Consider the following 17,185-nt stretch of genomic DNA (forward strand, 5'->3'; position numbering starts at 1 on the left):
CTTATGGAACTGGAGCACTTTACAGATAAATACTAGGGTTTGTCTGTTTCACTGGGCAATGTTGCAGCTTATATAAGTGAATAATGAAAACAAGAATGGGGGGTTATGGAAGATGGGAGGCTTGTCCAGACCTGAATTTACCTGCCTAATGAACAGGCTGAAAAACAGATCTTTGCGGTTTAAGGCACAACTCGATATGGCACGTCTTGTGCGCTGCCATCCCTGTTGATATAATGAGCATAGCATTTGTGATGCAGCACTCCAGACAAATTTGAAAAACTCCTTTATTTTACTTGCAGGTCTCCTAGTAAATGAACTGATGTACTTAATTGCTTGAGTTCTCATCAGTGCTACTGCTACAAAAACAGCCTCACTGTGAATGACAAATTACCTGAATGAACAGAAAGCTGTTGAGTGTTGATTTGTTAGAAATACGTACACTGCATTACTTGCCATGTACTTAAAATGTTCTTAAATAATGCCAAGGCACGTATCTTTATACAGGAGGTTCCTGTACACTTATGTGTAGCTTCATCTGGTAACTGCATCTTCTGTTTTGAAATAGTGCAGCTTAGAAGAAGAAACTTTCTCGACTAGAAGAGCTCTGGGTAACTGCTTCAGCTTTTGGGTTGCCTTAGGCAGGCATGGCCATATGTAATGCTGTCTTCGCAGTAACACCCAATCTTTCAGTGGATCTTGTGTTACAGTGAATGGCTGAAAGGGATACCTGTAGCATATGCATCCAGTTTTATAAAACTTAACCAAATTCAACTCTGATTAAAATCCAGCTCTTGAGGAGTATGGCTGGATCTCTTGTGCAAACTAAAAGGTTGGGGGGTGGCCACTAGAATGTGGATTTGAGGCTAACTACTGTGAAGATGTTAGAAACACAGTGCTCTTCAGCTTCTGTGGCCACCTTTGAATTTCTCATTAGCACAACAAAGAGAAGGGAGTAAGAGGAATGATTTGTTGCCCACTTGCGCGTTCATAAAGAGTTCGTTTTCTTGTTGATCCTCTTGTGTGTAATGTTGGCTGTGCGTTTTCAGGTTCCACGTGAGGTGGTTTTACTGGAAAAGTGTACATGCACAGCGGACATCCCTCAGTCTTACTTTGATGCTGAATAGCACTGCAGGAAGGGAGCACTACCATCCATGCTAACAGTCTGCATCCCTGTTGTGCAGTGGGATGACAAACACAGAAATGTCATCATAGGATGCTTCGTGGCTGTCATCCAGCATCCACTGGTGGCCTGTTTTCTTTCCTCTCGCTCTGCATACCAAGTGCTTGGCCAGTTCTGAAAACCTGTGGGTGGAAAAGTCGTGAATTTTTGTTTAACACAACACTTCTGTAAGAGCAATACTAAGATAAGGCTTTGCATTGTCAACATACTGTATTTCTTAGGAGATCAACTTTATTGTTGCTACTTTAGGATGGGGAAGAGTAGGAGTCGGTCCCTTCTGAGTCATGAAAAAGTGCTCTGCCTGCTGGAGTTGACCTAGATGCCAAGTGATCTAAGGCTGGTTTTGCTTAGAACAGGTTCTTTAGAAGGGGAATGGCAAGACTGGTGTTACCTGTGGGGATCTGTCCTGTTTTCTGCAAGGAAGCTCCTGGCCATATGGGCCACCTCGTTGTTGCCCAGAACATCCCAAAGGCCATCAGTTGCCATGATGAGGATATCATCTTCCTTAACGTCATGCAGTGCAAAGTCAAATACATTCACCTGGAAAGCAGCAGGAGTGAATCAGAGGATTTTCTCGCATACGAGAATTCTAGATATTTACCTAGGGTTGTCATGTTTCCCCTATTGCATCTGGCTTTGGGAAGCATTTAACAATCCTGTGATTCCTTTGTTTCCCTGTGTAAGGGTAATCACAGGCAGCAAAACTCTTCCAGCATGTGAGCATTATCTTGTTGTGGTCAGGATGCCAGAAGTAACTTCAGTTGCTGCTGTGTTACAGGAGAGGGCAGGGTGGTGACTCTGTTCCCTTGACAGATGACTTAAATCACAGTGCCGTGACTATTTTATGTTGCCCTGTTAGGGACTCTTGGGGAAGCACACAGAGAGGCAGGGGGAGGGAAACAGGACAAGGCAGAGACCTACCAGGTCTGTAAAATGTGGATATTACAGAGGGGGAGAAGCGTGTTTAATTCCATCACCAACCTGTAATTTCCGTGTGCTGTGACTAACCTTAGGAATGCAAGAGAGGAAAGGTTTGACTTCAATGTTGGTGTCGATGACTTTGAGTTGATGATCCCCTAGCCCTCGAGAGACAGCCAGAGTCCCCAGCAAGCGAGCCTGGCTCCGAACAAAGCAAACCAGCATTGAAAATCAGAATAGAGATAGATACATGGCTTGTCCTGACTGATCTATGTGTTTGCCTGTATGACTGTTTTCCAAGGATCACTCAAAACAGTCCCTGGAGACCACAGAGGTGAAGTGATCAGCATGGCCTGAGGTCAATATGGAGACAAGACTGCCTGCACATGAACAGCCCCTGATGGCAGCAGCTCATGCTGTTGGACCCTGCTGATACGCTCAGGAGTTTCAGCCTGGTGGAGGTAGCATGTACTCAGTGTAATGCTTCAGACCTCAAGAAGCCCATGGCTGCATCTGCTTTTGATTTTGGGTAGCATGGGAGATAATTTGGGTAGGTTTGAACGAAACAATCCTTTCTCTTTGTGCAGGTGGTTCTGCACTGAGCCCTTGCAAAGGGGATGGCGTATGGATTATAGCACTGGAGGAGGTGACAGCACTTCCTCCTGCCTGATGGCAGCGCGCACGCACTGTGCGTGTCCAGTCACTACTTCTCCCCTGCCTCCCTTCTCCAGACTGCTTTTCTCAGCCTCTTCTCTAGGGAGAGTTTGTAGGAGAAGCACTGGTTACAGCTGGAGGTGGTGAGATCTGCTGATGGCATGTGGAGATGACAGCTGAAATGAGGAGTTGTGCACATGAGGAGACTAGGAAAGGCCAGGCTGGCTGGCTGCTCTACTAGAAGGTATAGGAGCAACCCCTCCTCTCCCCAGCAGCCTGGTTTACGCTGGCGTCGTCTTGCTCTGCTGTTGCTAGTAGGCAGGACTGTGCTAGTGCGGGGAGCTGTTGTTATCAGGGCAGGGCGCAGCTGTGGCCTGCCCCATGCAGGAGAGCCCTGGAGCACTGTGCTCTGCATCACCAGTGTGGTGGGAGTGCTACAGTGCGTGACGGTGAGCGACAGGGGTGCTCCGAGCACCCCCAGGAGACTTGCCTCTGCCTTCCCGGTGTGTAAAAACATTAAGCTACCTGTTTCCCGTGACCATGGACAAGAGGGTACTTGAGGTCAGCTTTCTCCACCATCTTGTATCCCCTAGAACAGAGGATTCAGCATTGATCTGGAATTTGTCTGACTTGAAGGTACAACTCAGTTTGAGCACTTCAACTGTTGTTTGACCTTTGGGGTGCTCCCACTCACAGGGAGTTCTGTGAGGGAGAGACGAGGTGACTTGCTGAAGCAGATGCAGTGCAGAATGACGCCCTTGCTAAATGCCCAACTCTTCCCTCTCCTCTTCCTCCCTAACTGGAACTTGCACAAGGCTGGGGCTCCTTGCCCCTGCCCCACATTGCAGGAGCCCAGAAGGACCCCGTCTCGCAGCTGTTCCCTGACCTCCCTGCAAAGGCCCAACTCCTACAGGCATCGGAGCTGTTTCTCTGTAGCCACTCACAGTGTCACTTGTGGGATCTGGCAGAGCTCTGCATCATCAAGCCAGCTCTTCTCATCAGTTCTGGATTCACACTCCCCTTCTCCTCCCCATCATTACTAACAGCTAAAACTGCTCTGTGTGGCACTGCTGCCCTAGATCTTCTCATGCAGAAAGGACTCACCAGCCCTCCATGAAGTAATCTCGGTACAGGACTTTCTGGCCCACGTCATCTCCCTTCAACCTCCGTGGAAACTCAAAGCGTGTAAACTCGTCATCTAGGAGCTTGGGGAAAAGAAAGGCCTGGAGGAGGGAACAGAGGCATGAGGATGGACAGATTCTGCTCTGGAGGAGATGGGCACTAAGACTACATACTGCTCCTGCCGTGAGACTGGCATCCCTGCCTGCTAATGGAGACAGCCTGAGAACAGCACTGGGAAGCATATTTGAAGGTTTCGGGGCTTTGGAGGCACACCTGGAAGTGAGCCTCTCCAGTACTTAAAATGTGTCAGTTGAATCTTGCTCCTAACCCTCCAGGGCTAGTGACAGATGAAGTTCTGGCCACACTGTGCTTACTGCAGCCTTCAAGGAAGGAAGTTGTGCTCTTGTCACAAGCTCTCCCTGACCCTACCCTAGTGAGGGGCTCAGCTGGATTGCCTGATATGTGAACGGAGTCACTCACCAAGTGCTGGATTCGCTGCCTCTCTGTCTCAGGTGTAAACTCACAGCTCATGGGCACGATGTTGTCCTTCAGAACAAGAATTGCCCTGCAAGGGGGAGAAGTAGTGAGCTGAGCAGTGTCCTCCTCTGCATCACTCACTGCGGACCCATCTCCATGACCTCTTGCTAAGGCTAGCCCCAGGGCAGAGCAACGCCAGACAACAGTGCTTCAACACTGCGCTCGTGCATGTCTCCATCCATCCATCCGACAGGTCCTGTGGCAGGTACCGGAGAAATGTCTGGACAGCTGTGCCCCTGCACACAGAGCTGTACGTTCACCTTTCATGGGATTAAGTAAGACAGTGTGAACCCTGCTTCCTTCCCAGCTCCTGCCCCCAGCAACATCCCCTTTACCGTGGGCTCACCTGCTGTCCCCAGCATTAGCCACATACAGCTTTCCCTGGAGGTAGAGGGCTGCTAGAGCTGTGCAGCCTCCAGTCTGGTTAGTAGCTTCCATCTCCTGACCAATTACTTCATCCTGTTGGTTTAAACAACAGAGTGTTGCAGAGTGGTGTGAGCTGGAGTGCTGATTTTCGCAGCTGCCTTGTGCCTCCTAACAGAAATCCTGAGCAATAACTGACTGCGGATAGCCCCCAGGAAACCAGAATGGTGAAAGACAATATTGCTCTGGTACAACCAACAAAGCTGCTACTGGACTGGATACTAAGCACTGCTTGTAGAAGCAGTGGGGGAGTTCTCAAAGGCAAAGGAAGAGCAGGTATGCTATTTCTGTAGGGAGTCTGGCAATGGCCACTGTCTAGCCCTGAGGAAACGTATCCCCTGATATTTGGACAGCAGCAGGAGCAGGGCTTAGCAACAGGCAGAGCTGCTGTGCTTTGCTCTGTGTCTGCACTGCTATCGCCTACGCTGCTGCCCACCCGGGCAGCGAGGAGGGGCAGCCTCCGGCTGCTGGCGGCAGTGGGGACGGCGCCCCGAGGGAGAACTCACGCATTCCTGGAAGGCGTTCTCCAGCGCTCCCACCACCATGGCTTCTGCGTGGATCTGCTTCTCCTGCACGAACTGGGGGTCGCTGTCGCAAACGCAGCGGCCGCTCAGGTGCATGGGGGGATGCGGTTCTGTGATGCCTCCTGCGACCTCCTCCAGCTTCTGCTTGATGCAGTAGTGTAAATAGTTGGAGGCAATGATGGCAGCTTCTGGGCCGCCGTGGCCATCAAACAGCGCCCAGTAGGAACAAGTCAAATACTGCAGTGGGGAAGAGAGACAAAACAGTGAAGGGGAGCTGCAGCTAGGGGGAACAAACAGGGGGCTTGGAGTGAGGCCATGTAAATAGCAGAATCGCAGCCAGGCCTCTGCTGGATGTTTCCAGCCTGGCTCTTTTACCCCAGCTGCCCTTGCCTTAATCCCCTGCACAGCACAAACTCATGTGACACCCATTTGCTGCTCTCCCAGGCCTGCAAATGCATCATCATCTGAGCTGCTGGATTCACAACCACAGCTGAGCGCATCGCCCAGACTGTCCTTTCTCTGCGTTTTAGGGAAGATGGGCTGCCCCTGTTCACTGAAGAGGCAGAGCTGTTCCGTCTCCGTAAGGTGAGAGTACTGGTGTGCCCGGTTTATGCTGCCATCTCGGAGTAACACTAACTAATGTACACAGGGCCTTAAAAGCAGAACAAGGGGAGTGAAGGGACAGGGCCAAGAAAATGGGCCGGGAAAAGAGCACTGGCAGCTGAGCAAAGAGAGAGGCAGCAGAATACAAGAAATAAGTCTGACCAAATACATGCACAGGCAGAGCTGGGCCTTTCCTGGCCAGTCACAAGTACGCAGGCCCCCAAAACACATCCGAGTAAGGGATTCAGCCTGTGCCCTGCTGGGTGTGTAGGACTGATGGGGCAACCCCACGTTTCCTGCAGCCTCAGATGCGGACCAGGGCCTGCAGCAGAGCGAGGGCAGCCAGACTGCAGGCTACGCACCTGCGTGGAGCACAGGATCAGCCATTCCTCGTCCTCCTCCAGGCCCAGCGCTCTCCTCCGGATGGAGATTTGACAGCACGCTGCCTGGTCCTCATTGAATTCTGACTTCTCGGCATTGATAACCCTGTGGGTGCAAACGCTCCAGGTAAGACACAATAACGTACTGAACCTCGCCTGTTCCCAGCCAGCTGCTGGGAGTGATGTTACACAGCTACAGCAAACTGGTGGACCTGGGAGAGATCCTCAGCTCCTTCTTTTCACTCCTGCACTTGCTGATCCTTCAAGGATCAGTTTGGCAGGAACCTAAACAAGTCCTTTATGCACGGCTGGGAAAAGCTTGGCCAGGGAGACACGGACTTACGGGGCAAGAGTGGTTTGAAGCACCCAGCCCTCGGGCAACCCTTGGCAGCAGCCGTGGCAGGAGCTAGGTAGTGCTATTTCCTTGGTGACACAGTGAATTGCAAAACTGCTGTCACTGTTCTTCCTTCCAGCATTGCTTATGCTTGTCCTAGGGTAGGCGTTTGCCTCCCTCATGCAGCTCATCTCTCTGCGTGTTGTAATCCCACAGCCGCGGGGCCACGATGGGGTCCTGCCGCGACTGCCCTGGGCCCTGCTGGCCAGCAGCAGCTTCCCTGGGCTGCTGGGACCAAGGGACAGCTCCCGGCTCACGAATTTCAAGACAAGTGTCTAGACTTTGGGGGTGGCAAAGGCACCGGGCTGGGACAGCCTTGCGAGGTGTAAGCTATCCTGCCAGCTGCTCACTTCCGAGTTCCCCATAGGCCTTCGCGCGGCCCCTCCTTCCTGGCCCAGCCTGGAAAACGCGGGAGGAACAAGCACTGGGATCTTTTTTTGCTCAGATCCTAGATCGCTGATCCAGCAGCTAATGGAGGCGACCTGGGGCGGGTTACTGTGCCCCAACCGGCGCCAGGCAGGGCCGGGGGGCAGGGAAAGGACGCGGCCGGGACAAACCTTCGGTGCTGCCGTGCCCAGGCCCACCCCCTGGGCGCAGAGCGGGCAGCCTCTGCGCTGCTCGCCTTGAGGAAGCACCTGGGGTTTTGCTTTCCGAGCTGCGGGGCAGTGCTGTGAGCCCGCAGCACGGCCCCGCGAGGCCACGAGAGCGGTGGGAGGCTCGGGGACAACAGGCGCGGGAGGAGTCAGGGCTGACGTCCCCAAAGGGGAGCCGCGGTCCGCGGGAGCAGAAACTCCGCGCGCTCTGCCAGGCTCTGCTGCTCGGCATCCGCCACCTCCCAGAGCCGACGGCAGCCCCGGGAGCGCTCCGGCCTGGACGGGGCGGGGGGCCGCCGCTCTGCCAGGGCAGCCGGGCCGAAGAGCACGGGGCCCTGCAGGGCGGGCGGCGGGCTGGGCGAGGGGCCGTGGCCCGGGCCTGGCCAGCGGGGCTCCTTCCTGCCCCCCGGAGCTGGAGCTTCGCGCCCCGGCCGCTGGCCCTGAGAGGGCGGCGCGGGGGGCCCCGAGGGCAGGAAGGAGCAGGCTGCAGCCGTGCCCGCGTGTAAAGTGCCACGGTGTGCACCCCCCCGCCAGCCCCACGGAAGCCCCCAGCGCCCCGGCCCCCCGCTCTCCCCCCCCCGGCCCCACAGACGTCCTCGGCCCCCGCTCCCCCCCCCCCCCCGGCCCCACAGACGTCCTCGGCCCCCGCTCCCCCCCTCCCCGGCCCCACAGACGTCCTCGGCCCCCGCTCCCCCCCGCGGCGCCCCCGCACTCACTCCGCGTAGCCCGCGCCCCAGGGCAGCGGCCGCTCGGGCCCGCTGCCCCGCACGGCCCGCCCGCCCCGCGGGCTCTCCTCGCCGCCGCCGCCGCGCAGGAACTTGGGCCGGCGGTAGCGCAGCGCGGCGGGCGGCGGCCGCTGCTCCCGCTCGCCGCCGCCGGGCCGCTCCGCGGGGCCGCCCCGCCGCAGCCGCCGCAGCCACTCGGCGGACATGGGCGCAGCGGCGCCGCCGCGGCCCGGCCCGGCCCGGTGCGGCCTGCGCGGGCCTCCGCCTCCCGGCCGCGCCCCGCCCGCGGCGGCCTCCCGCGGCCCGCGAGGCGCCTCCCGCCCGCCAGGGCCCGGCCGGGCCGCCCCGGCGCCGGCGCCGCTCGAGGCCTCTCCGCGGCGCCGGCTGCGCCCGGGCCCCGGTGCTCCCCGGGCCGCACCAGGCCGCGCCGGGCTCTCCCGGGCTGCGGGCTGCTCCGAGCCGGGTCGGTTGCGGGTCCCGCTGCCCCTCGGGGCCGGGGGGGTGCGGGAGAGCTCGCCGCGGCCTGGAGCCGGGGGCGGCGGGGGCCGCGGTCGCGCCGCACCCCGAGGCGCGCCGGCGCCTGGGGAGCCTCGGGGGCCGCGCGGCGGCTCCGCGCCGCTGGAGGCCGGCGAGGGGCAGCCCCGGAGGCCCCGCCGGGCGCTCCTGGGCAGGCCGCGGCGGGGCAGAGCGCGGGGCAGCGCGAAAGCAGCGGCTCTGCGAGCCGCCGGCCTGGCGGCGTCCGCCCGGCCTCTCCCAGCGCTGCGCTGCTGCGGGGAGCGAGAGCCGCTGCGGCAAAGACGGAGGCTGCTCGCGGGGGCCAAAGCGCAGCGGACGAGGCCCGTCTGGACCGACACCGTCTGCAGGCGGCCGTGCCAGGTGCTCGCTGGCCGTTCCTCCCCTGCGCTGAGGTACGTGCCGTGGCCCAGGCGCGGACCGGGGGGAGCGACGCCTTGCCCGTGCCTTCGCGTTACGCTCTGCCCGCGTGCCTGGGCGCTGCGGGGCCTCGGCCGACGGCGTGCCCGCAAAGCACGGTCCTGTCCTTGGGTGGGGGGACGGCTGTGCCCCCCGAGGAGCCCCAGGGACACGGGCGCCTCGGGCGCGCCGTTCTGGGGGGCACGGCGGAGGACGGGGCGGGCGCGCAGGTGGCCGAGGCTGTTCCGGGCGAAGGGCCGCCTGGCTCCCGCGGGCCGAGGGGAGGCGGCGGCCGGAAGGCTCGGCCCACCTCGGCAGCGCCCGCTGCGCTGCGCTCCGCTCGCCGCCGGGGGAGGCACCGGCGCCGCCGGGCACCGAGAGGCCGCTCGGCTCGAAGCGCGCTCCCGGCGGGGCCGCGCGGGGGGCGGGGCCGCGCGGGGGGCGGGGCCGCGCGGGGGGCGGGGCCGCGCGGGGGGCGGGGCCGCGCGGGGGGCGGGGCCGCGCGGGGGGCGGGGCCGCGGCAGGCACCGCCCCTAGCGGGTCCCGGAAGCGGGGCGGCGCCGGGCGCGGAGCTGTTTCCTGCCCGGGACGCGGGGAGCGGAGCCGCGCCGAGCCGAGCCGAGCCGAGCCATGACTCACCAGACCGGCATCCACGGTGAGCGCCGCGGGAAGGGCCCCCCGAGGGGGCGGCCGCGGCCCGGGCTGTGCCGCCCGCCCGCCGGCCGAGGTGCGGGGGCTCCGCCGCGGGCAGGGCCCGGGCGGGCCGGCGCCGCGCTCGGCTGCCCCGGGGCAGGGCGCTGCCCCGCGCCGCGGCCGCCGGCGCCCGCGCGTGTGCCGCGCCCGCGGCCCCGCCTCGGCGGCCGCTGCGGTCCCGCCGGCAGCGGCGGGCGCGGCGCCGGGGAGGAGCGTTCGGAGGAGCGTAGAAAACGGGTCGGGAGAGACGGGAGCGCTGCTGGCGATCTCCCGGACGGCCCGTCCGTGGGCGGAGAAGGCGAGCGAAGAGGCAGGCCGAGCTCGTGGGGAGGGGGCTGGAGCCCCGCTGGGGGCAGCTCTCGGGTTCGTGAGTTCGTGCGGTGCGGTGCGGTGCGGTCCCCCCCGCTCCCCTCCCGCTCCCCGGCGGCCTTAACGGGCGCTGCGGCTCCCGCACAGTTCCTGCGACCCGCTCGGTGTTGGAGACGCGGCCCGCGAAGCCGCGCTCTGCCCGCCCGGCGCTGCGCTGGCTCGGGCTCCCGGGGAGGGTCCTGCTCGCTGCCACGCGTCAGACCCCGTCGTGCAAGCGCGCTGAATTTGCGGCCGCGCTCGCCTCGCGGCGGGACCTTCCCTTCCGGAGCGCGTGCCTGTTGCTTGAGGACGCGGCCGAGAGCGTCCTTCCCTCCGAGGCGCTCTTGCGGGAGCAGCGCTTGGGCAGCGGTTACGGATGGTGCTCGGGTGTGTTTCTCCCGCTTCGCCTGAGCGGGTGGACGGATAAGGGGTGTCTTGGTAGCTGGCAACGTTTGGGTTCACGTTCATTGCCTCCAGCTGAAGCCCTAAGCCAAGGTGCTGAAGTTCAGGATCTGGTTGAAGAGGATTTCCTCTGCTGCCTCCGTGCGCCCCAAGCCCCGTTCCCTCTGCGGAGAGCTCCCCCGTGGGCCCTGTTGCAGAAGAGCTTGGTCTCTGGTTATCCCCTCCTGTGCCGCTCTGTTAGGACTGTCTTCCCCGGCCTGCAGGGATGCAAATGCCCTGTTGCTTGAAATGGAGCCGCAAGAGATCCGCTCGCTTTGCAAAGCTGATGAGCTGCTATCAGAGAGCACCGACCTTCAGCAACCTTGGAGTGAATTGCAGTAAGTGCTGGCTGAGAGGCAGCAAGATGGCTGTATCCTGTTCTTACGATGTGTTGTCAGTCCTGCTGGAAAATAGCCTGTGCCACGCTGCGCTGTGAAGGGTGGCAGAAATAGGCAGGGTTAGATCAAGTCTGTCAGTCCAGCACTTTCCCCTTGGCTGTGTCGGACAACCTGCGTTTGATGTCCGCTCTCTTGTCCTCCCTGGTGTTTCTTATGTGGAGTTAGCCGGGAAGTCGATCGGGAAAACTTGTCTGTGTGCACGTGTTAGGCGGTTTTGAAAGAGCTGGATGGTCTCGCTCTTGCAGCACCTCTGACACCTCTCTAGGTGCGCAGGTTTATGATGCAGCTTCCCTCATCTCTGCTAACTGAACTCACGTAGTGTTCTGGGATGAGCATCAGCATAAACAAATGATGGAGATGCAGGCTGTGATCCAGGGCTTTCTGCAGACCTCTCCATTCTGCAACCCTTTCGCGCAGGGTAAGATCTTTGTGCCTCCCTCTCCACTTCAAAGAAAGACTAAAGGCTGTTTTGACCCACTCCTTCATGTCTGTGCCAGAGCATGGCATAGGTGACTCAGTTCTCTGAATCTGTTTCAGTTTTGTGCTGTGAGTTATCTTTTCCAGGAAGCAATAGCTTCCTTTTTAAATGTAGTCTGCTTATATGCCTGTGATGCAGTGCTTAAGGGAAACACCTGATTGGTTTTGGTGTCTTTAGGTTTCCTTTGCCATGCAGGCTTCCCTTCCCTGGCACTGTAGTCATAGTAATTCTTTCACTTTGCAGAGAGCTGATCTGACATCAAATGAGAAGCAGCAGTCCTGCTGCTACTTTCTTTTCCTGTGCTAAGAGCCTGAGGCCTGTTATTTGCCAAGAAGGAGGAATTTTCCAGATCTTCTTCCCACACTCTCTTTTATTATTTATTTTTTTTAATGTTTGTCTCCCTTTTGCAGGAAGGCATCTGTTCCCAGGATGACTATGATACTACACAGCAGCTGCTTTAGGAGAGGGGCTGCTGGCAAGCAAGCAAGAGATTTTGGTGAATAGTGTATCGAATCAGTTTGGGAACAGGGTGAACGGTAAATGCTGCAGGAGCCCTGGAGTAGCTTTCCAGTGCTACTGAGTCACCACTCTCTGTCTGCTGAATCAGTGAATGGCTGAGGTTAGAGGGAACCTCTGGAGATCATCTAGTCCAGCTTCTGAACGGTGCTGAGCTGCTCTTTCAAAACATGGGCAGGCACAGGCTCATTCATAAATGTCCCCCCCCCCCCCGACAGTGGTTGGGCTTGGACCTCGACAAGGGGCCTGCTAGATGTTCGTGGAGCAGAGAGCTTGTTGTGACGCCAGAGTTCTTTCTAAGAGGCAGATACAGCTGTGCAAAGCCTCCGTTGGCTGCTTAGTGGCCATTGGGCAATGTGTTGACTTCAGTAAGAGGTCCTGTTGCACAGGCCGGAGGTCTCCCAGTGCCTGCTGGAGAGCAGGGGATGGCCGCAAGCGAGCGAGAGACTGTGGAAGGAAGTGGCAGCCTTTCGGTCTGGAGAAACGGGCCGTTGGCCTTCCTTTCCGCTTCCCTGCTGGAAGAGGAGGAGGGAAGGCAAACCCATCTTTTCCAGCAGGCAGAAGGGAGAGGAGGTATGTGCGGTGGTGGGCTTCCTCCCGCCGCTCTGAGCGTGGCTGGGTTGGAGGCAGGTGCGGGAGCTGCGTTTCCTTGCCCCGCGGACCGGGCTGCCTTTTCTCCCCTTGCCCTGCCGGGTGCTTCTCCGTGGTCTTTCCCTCATGACCACTTGCTTTGTGGGGCGATAGCGGCTGCTTGGCTTGGTTACCGTGTGCCCAGCATCCGCAGCGTCGGGGCCGCGAGCTGTGGCTGTGGGTGCTGCTGGCTGCGCGGCACCCAATGAACGTGTTTCAGATAATCCGCTGGGCTTCATCTCATCAGTGCGCCTTGTCCAACGTGAATTTTCAGCAGCTGCTCAGGAGGAAGTGAGAATTCGGTATCGGCTGACAGCCTGAAGGGGAGGGACCTGTCTGGGCGACTTGGAAACTTGAGTGACCTCCTTTTCCTTTTGCAGCCAGCCACAAGAAGCGGGTGTGCTGGCAGGCATAGGGATCTGCGCTTTTAATCTGCCTAATTGGCCCTGGGGGAGCGAGAACCGTCACTGTTTCGGGTTTATCGGCTTTTTGGGAGGAGAAGATGCCTAATGGGGAGGGAAAAGGAAGGCGATAGCGGTGCTCGCTCGGGGAGTGTGGGAACTCGGAGTTTGTCAGGGATGAGCAGTAGCTCAGCTTTTAACCTGGAGGCAAGGGACAATCTCTTTTTTTTTTAAGGTGTATGTGGCAGCTCACCCAAAGATGCTGGTGAGAAAACTGGGCTGCTGCGGGTAACTGTCGGGCAGGGTGGAGAAATGTGGTGAGGCTGTTTAAGGGTTGCTGTGGGTTCCTTATGCCTGGAAACTTGCTTTTTGACTGCAGCTGGGATGCCGTTACCAGATGGTGTTTTACAGCCTGCGTTCAGCCCTGAGCTGCATTACGTGGAGACAGTGCTCAGTCCCCTGGTTTAAATCCAGGGTTAGCCGCGGTGGCTTAGTAAAGACATGCTGATCATGTAGACCTGAGGCAAAGTTTTGTCACTGGTGGAAAATTATCCGATTACTTTGAGGTTTTCAGTGGCTTCTGGGGGGGGGATCTTTCTGATCTGAGTGGAAGAAAGTCTCTTAGAAGGTTTTTCTTTGTTCTAGAAAGTGAAGAAATCTGTGTTTTCTAAGGGGAACTACTAATGCATAGATTTCTTCAATTAAAAAAAATGTCTTTTCTTCCACAAAGAGATGTACTGGAGTTGTAGGAATTAGTTCTGGGGGAGTGACAGGTTGTGGCTAAAAGCGAGGATAGGAGAACATGGGGCAGATCCCCAAATAACGTGCCTGGCAGGGGATGGTGAGAACAGCACGTTTTGTAGCTTCTGAGCTTGGCCTCTGCGTAGGGAGAGGGTTCTTCAGGGGATGCCACCTGGAGCTCTCACCAGCATGTACCTCGGTTTACCTGCCTCAAACTGGCTGCATTGCTCACTGGACGTTTCTGGCGTAGCAGGGGGTTTGCTCATAACGCCAAGCTCACTTTCAAAAGCAGCAGGTCTTCTGGCTCTTAAAATAGAAGAAAGCTCCAAGACTTTGTCCCGCAGAGCGTTTGAAGGGTGGCTCCTCTGCGAGCTGCCGCAAAAGCGCTGCTTACCGTCCTGCAGAGTGGCAGTACGGATGGGGAAGTGATGGGGTTAAGGACAAGCTGTTGCTGTGACCGCACGGGGCAGGCATTGCCAGATGGCTGAAACGACGAGGAACTCTCCCCTTCGCCCGCTCACATGGCTCCTGTCTCCTTCCGCCGGGCTGGGAGGAAGGGCTGGCTCCGTATGTGCGTGGCTGGCTGTTTTCGGTGGCAGCTTCGAGAGGATGCAGGAGGTAACCTGCTAACCTGTGGTTACAGGCAGGTCCATCGCATTGTGGCTTCAGTGTACAAAGAGAAGGGTTGGATGGCCCTTGCTAGCAGGGTCCCTGGCGTGAGTACAGTGCCAGTTTGGGTGGGAAAGCAAAGTGGTGTGGTGATGGATTCAGCTAGATGGTTCCTTTGGTCTTGTACAGTCAGCGTGCCTCTGAGCAGAGGTGGCAGGGCTCGTTGGGGAGCTGTAATGAGGTGTCGTCTGCGTTGCGCTCGGGGGGCCGTGGGATGGTGAGGCCATCGCTTTTCAGCGCGTGCCAGGCGTGGGAGTGCTCTGTCCTTTGTATGTCTCACAGCCCAAGACGTGTGTTTGTGACTCTTGGAGCTTGCTAAAAAGTGACGAAAATGCCGTCATGGCTCAGAAGGTGGAGAGAGAGAGGCTTTAACCCCTACAGAAGTTTCACTTGAGCCACAATTTGGTAGATGCCGAATAATTAAAGCCCCTTGAAGTTAAGCGCTTAGTCACTAGAGTAGAGGAAACCCCTTGGAAAGTGTGTTGAGAGCCTTTAAATGAAATGAGATCTCTGCCAGGATCCATCCTTTGGTTCTAGGCCCATGACACCTGATCTAGTGCTCCCAGTCATGGCTTTGCACTCGGGAGACTGGGAAAAGAAGGAACAACCGGTTGGACGGATTTGAAGGGGCTAAATTCAGACAGTACCGTGTGGAGCGGAGCGATGTCTTTGCCCTCAGAGGCTGCGTCGTTGGACATCGTGGGGCTGAATCCCCTGACAAGCGTTCTCTGGAGGGTGTAGCGGGTATTGCGTCTCCCAGCTAGGGGAAAAGTTGGGCTAATTCCGATCAGAAACTAGAAGATGCCGAAGCAGAGAAAGGAGGAGTTCTCAAATATACACGTGGAAAATGAGGCGTTGCAAAGCAAATTGATCCCAGTACACAAACGGCTGAAAGTCCTTGCCCAGATTACAAATCCTGCCTAGAGAGTCATCTGCGTTAAACCCTCATGAGGAATAGAGCCTAGCCTCATGGAAAATTGGAAAAAGCTTTGGTTGTGTCCTCTCTTGCTCGGATGGATTTTTTTTTCCTTTCTTTCTATTTTTTTCTTGATTTCTGAGCTTTTTCTCAGAATTGTCCATGCCAGACTTTTTTTATTATTATTATTATTATTTTTTATGATGAGAAATAAAATCTCCCTAGTGTCTTAAATTGGCCAGAGCTGTCCATATGAAAGCACTCTGTAATGAGCAGGCTGAGCAGGTGATATGTGATGGAGTTGCATTGGGACAGGCTGAAAAGGACAGTTTTTAGCAACGGTGGCTCTTTTGTGCTCCTCTTTCATAGAGCTTGGCTTGTCCAGCAGAGGCTGAAGCTGGGCAGGATGGTTTGTGGTGTGCCTTTTGCAGTGATAGCCTGGTTTGTCCTTCAGCATTTCCTCGACTACTCTGTGGCCAGGCACCCTTTGGTTAAAGTGGTGGGTTTGGTCTGGACTAGAGAGCCAAAGGCATTAGATCTTGTTTCCACTTTACACAGGGAGCCCAAATGGAGCAGAACATCTAAATCACTTCAATGTTGGCAGTCTCCCAACACCTTTCCAGAGGTCCTACGTCTTAGGCAGGATGTGCAGGTTCTGCCTGGGTTTCTAGCTTGCTGCCCAAAGGGTCAGTGAGAAGTCCTGGCCAGTGCCACCACCACGAGCACTGCACACTGTGGCGTGCACAGCATGCCTCTTCTTTCTGGACTGGAGGGGTCTGGAGACCAGACAAACTGTAAGGTGAAAACCTACTCACTTATGCTAAGTGTCAGCAAGGAAGAAAGACTGATGTAGTATAGGTGGCACCTCATTTTCGTTTTGGAGAAGAGAGAAGATGAAACTTGATAGGGGTAAAAACTGGGAGACGACATGAAGGGGAACAAAAACTTTTCATGGGTAATTTTTTGCCAAATGTCCATGTTGTGTTCTTGTGTTGTTTTGTGACTTACTCATCCATGGTGGGTGTAGTGCCGAGCCATTGGGAGCTCCAGAGGGAGGTGAAAACCAGGAGGCTCTTCCTTTGGTGCAGAATTAACACACCAGTTCTTGAGCAGGAATCGCTATGCAGACTGCACGCAAGCCTGGGGCGTTCTGGCAAGGTGACAGTCTGCTCTGCAGCCTCGCTGAGCTCCAGCGCTCCCCACGGGGGCAAGCCAGGGTGCCAGGTCCTGGTCAAGAGGACATCCGCTGTGTTGCCGGTGCGTTTCTGCCTGCCCCTTTGAGGTCTGCGTCCCAGGGTTCGCAGGCATAGTGCACACGCTGCACCCCCAAGCAGAGGGGCTGCAACCGTGAAAGGAAAGCAGCTGCTTGGAGTCGCTTCAACGCGAAGATTATGTCCGGAGAATGAAAGATTGATGGCCAGGGGCTCAGGTTGCCTGTCGGGAGGCCCAGGTGACTCGACGTGTTCGGGAAGGCATCCGTTTCAGGGAACATGTATTATTGATCCAGAAGCACTGAGCTGTCGCCAGGCCGCGGGGTGATCGGGAAGGTTCGGCAAACGGCGGTCTGCTCTCCTCCCCCGCGAGGCGGGCGGGCGCGTGAGGGGCTGCCAGGGCCTGGGGAAGCACTGTTTTGCTTCCCTGGCTGTTTGCACTTCGCCAGCCAGGCAGGTGCCTCTTACACCATCGCGCCCTCGAGGAGAGCCTGGGTGGTTGCTGTGGCTACAGTGTCATCGGTGTACTGCGGTGGCTCGTCCCTGAGGTTTGGTTGACAGAGCGGATGCATTGGAAGAGAGGGCTTGGAAGGCAGTGTACCGTGGGCCTCGTGTGGCCTGGCCCTTCTTAAATGCGCTAACTGGGGTTGTAACCATTGGTAAGACCTGTCTTAAAGACAGCTTTTGTGCTGCTATGGCTCACAAGGCTTTTGGGCACTGTGAGGCTTGAAGCCCAGCATTTAAGTCTCCTTGGGATAGGTCCATATTCGAGGCAAAT

The 17,185-nt window shown here is 57.4% G+C and overlaps 2 protein-coding genes across 5 annotated transcripts in view; one reads left to right on the forward strand and one right to left on the reverse strand.

The window, feature by feature from the left end:
* Positions 1–270: 270 nt before the first annotated feature.
* On the reverse strand, positions 271–8,259 carry PPM1M (protein phosphatase, Mg2+/Mn2+ dependent 1M). The gene is made up of 10 exons (XM_062586045.1): positions 8,045–8,259; positions 6,324–6,447; positions 5,341–5,595; positions 4,758–4,870; positions 4,355–4,439; positions 3,857–3,975; positions 3,278–3,341; positions 2,189–2,296; positions 1,572–1,720; positions 271–1,302 (listed from the first exon to the last, which is right to left on the reverse strand). Exons 1-10 carry the CDS (start codon positions 8,257–8,259, stop codon positions 1,155–1,157), a joined length of 1,380 nt encoding a protein of 459 aa, XP_062442029.1. The 3' UTR covers positions 271–1,154.
* A 474-nt stretch (positions 8,260–8,733) lies between these two features.
* Positions 8,734–17,185, forward strand: part of TWF2 (twinfilin actin binding protein 2) — a 38,479-nt gene continuing 30,027 nt past the window's right edge. For 2 of the 4 annotated variants that reach the window (XM_062585277.1, XM_062585279.1), the window contains exon 1: positions 8,734–8,961. Coding sequence is in view for 1 of the 4 variants with exons in the window: in XM_062585280.1 (XP_062441264.1) it covers positions 9,596–9,620 (25 nt within the window). In the remaining 3 variants the exon portion in view is untranslated. Of the gene's footprint in view, positions 8,962–9,520; positions 9,621–17,185 lie in introns of those variants that run through there. The other 2 variants (XM_062585280.1, XM_062585278.1) reach the window with 2 other exon arrangements.

The sequence above is a fragment of the Rhea pennata genome, chromosome 12, assembly GCF_028389875.1.
Source record: "Rhea pennata isolate bPtePen1 chromosome 12, bPtePen1.pri, whole genome shotgun sequence".
NCBI lineage: Eukaryota > Metazoa > Chordata > Aves > Rheiformes > Rheidae > Rhea > Rhea pennata.

Coding starts and splice junctions, on each gene's coding strand:
- PPM1M (XM_062586045.1), bottom strand. CDS start 8,259: ATGTCCGCCGAGTGGCTGCGGCGGCTGCGGCGGGGCGGCCCCGCGGAG. Junction 5,596..6,323: donor TGATCCTGTGCTCCACGCAG/GTGCGTAGCCTG, acceptor TCCCCACTGCAG/TATTTGACTTGTTCCTACTG. Junction 3,976..4,354: donor GGCAGCGAATCCAGCACTTG/GTGAGTGACTCC, acceptor TCCCTCCTCCAG/GCCTTTCTTTTCCCCAAGCT.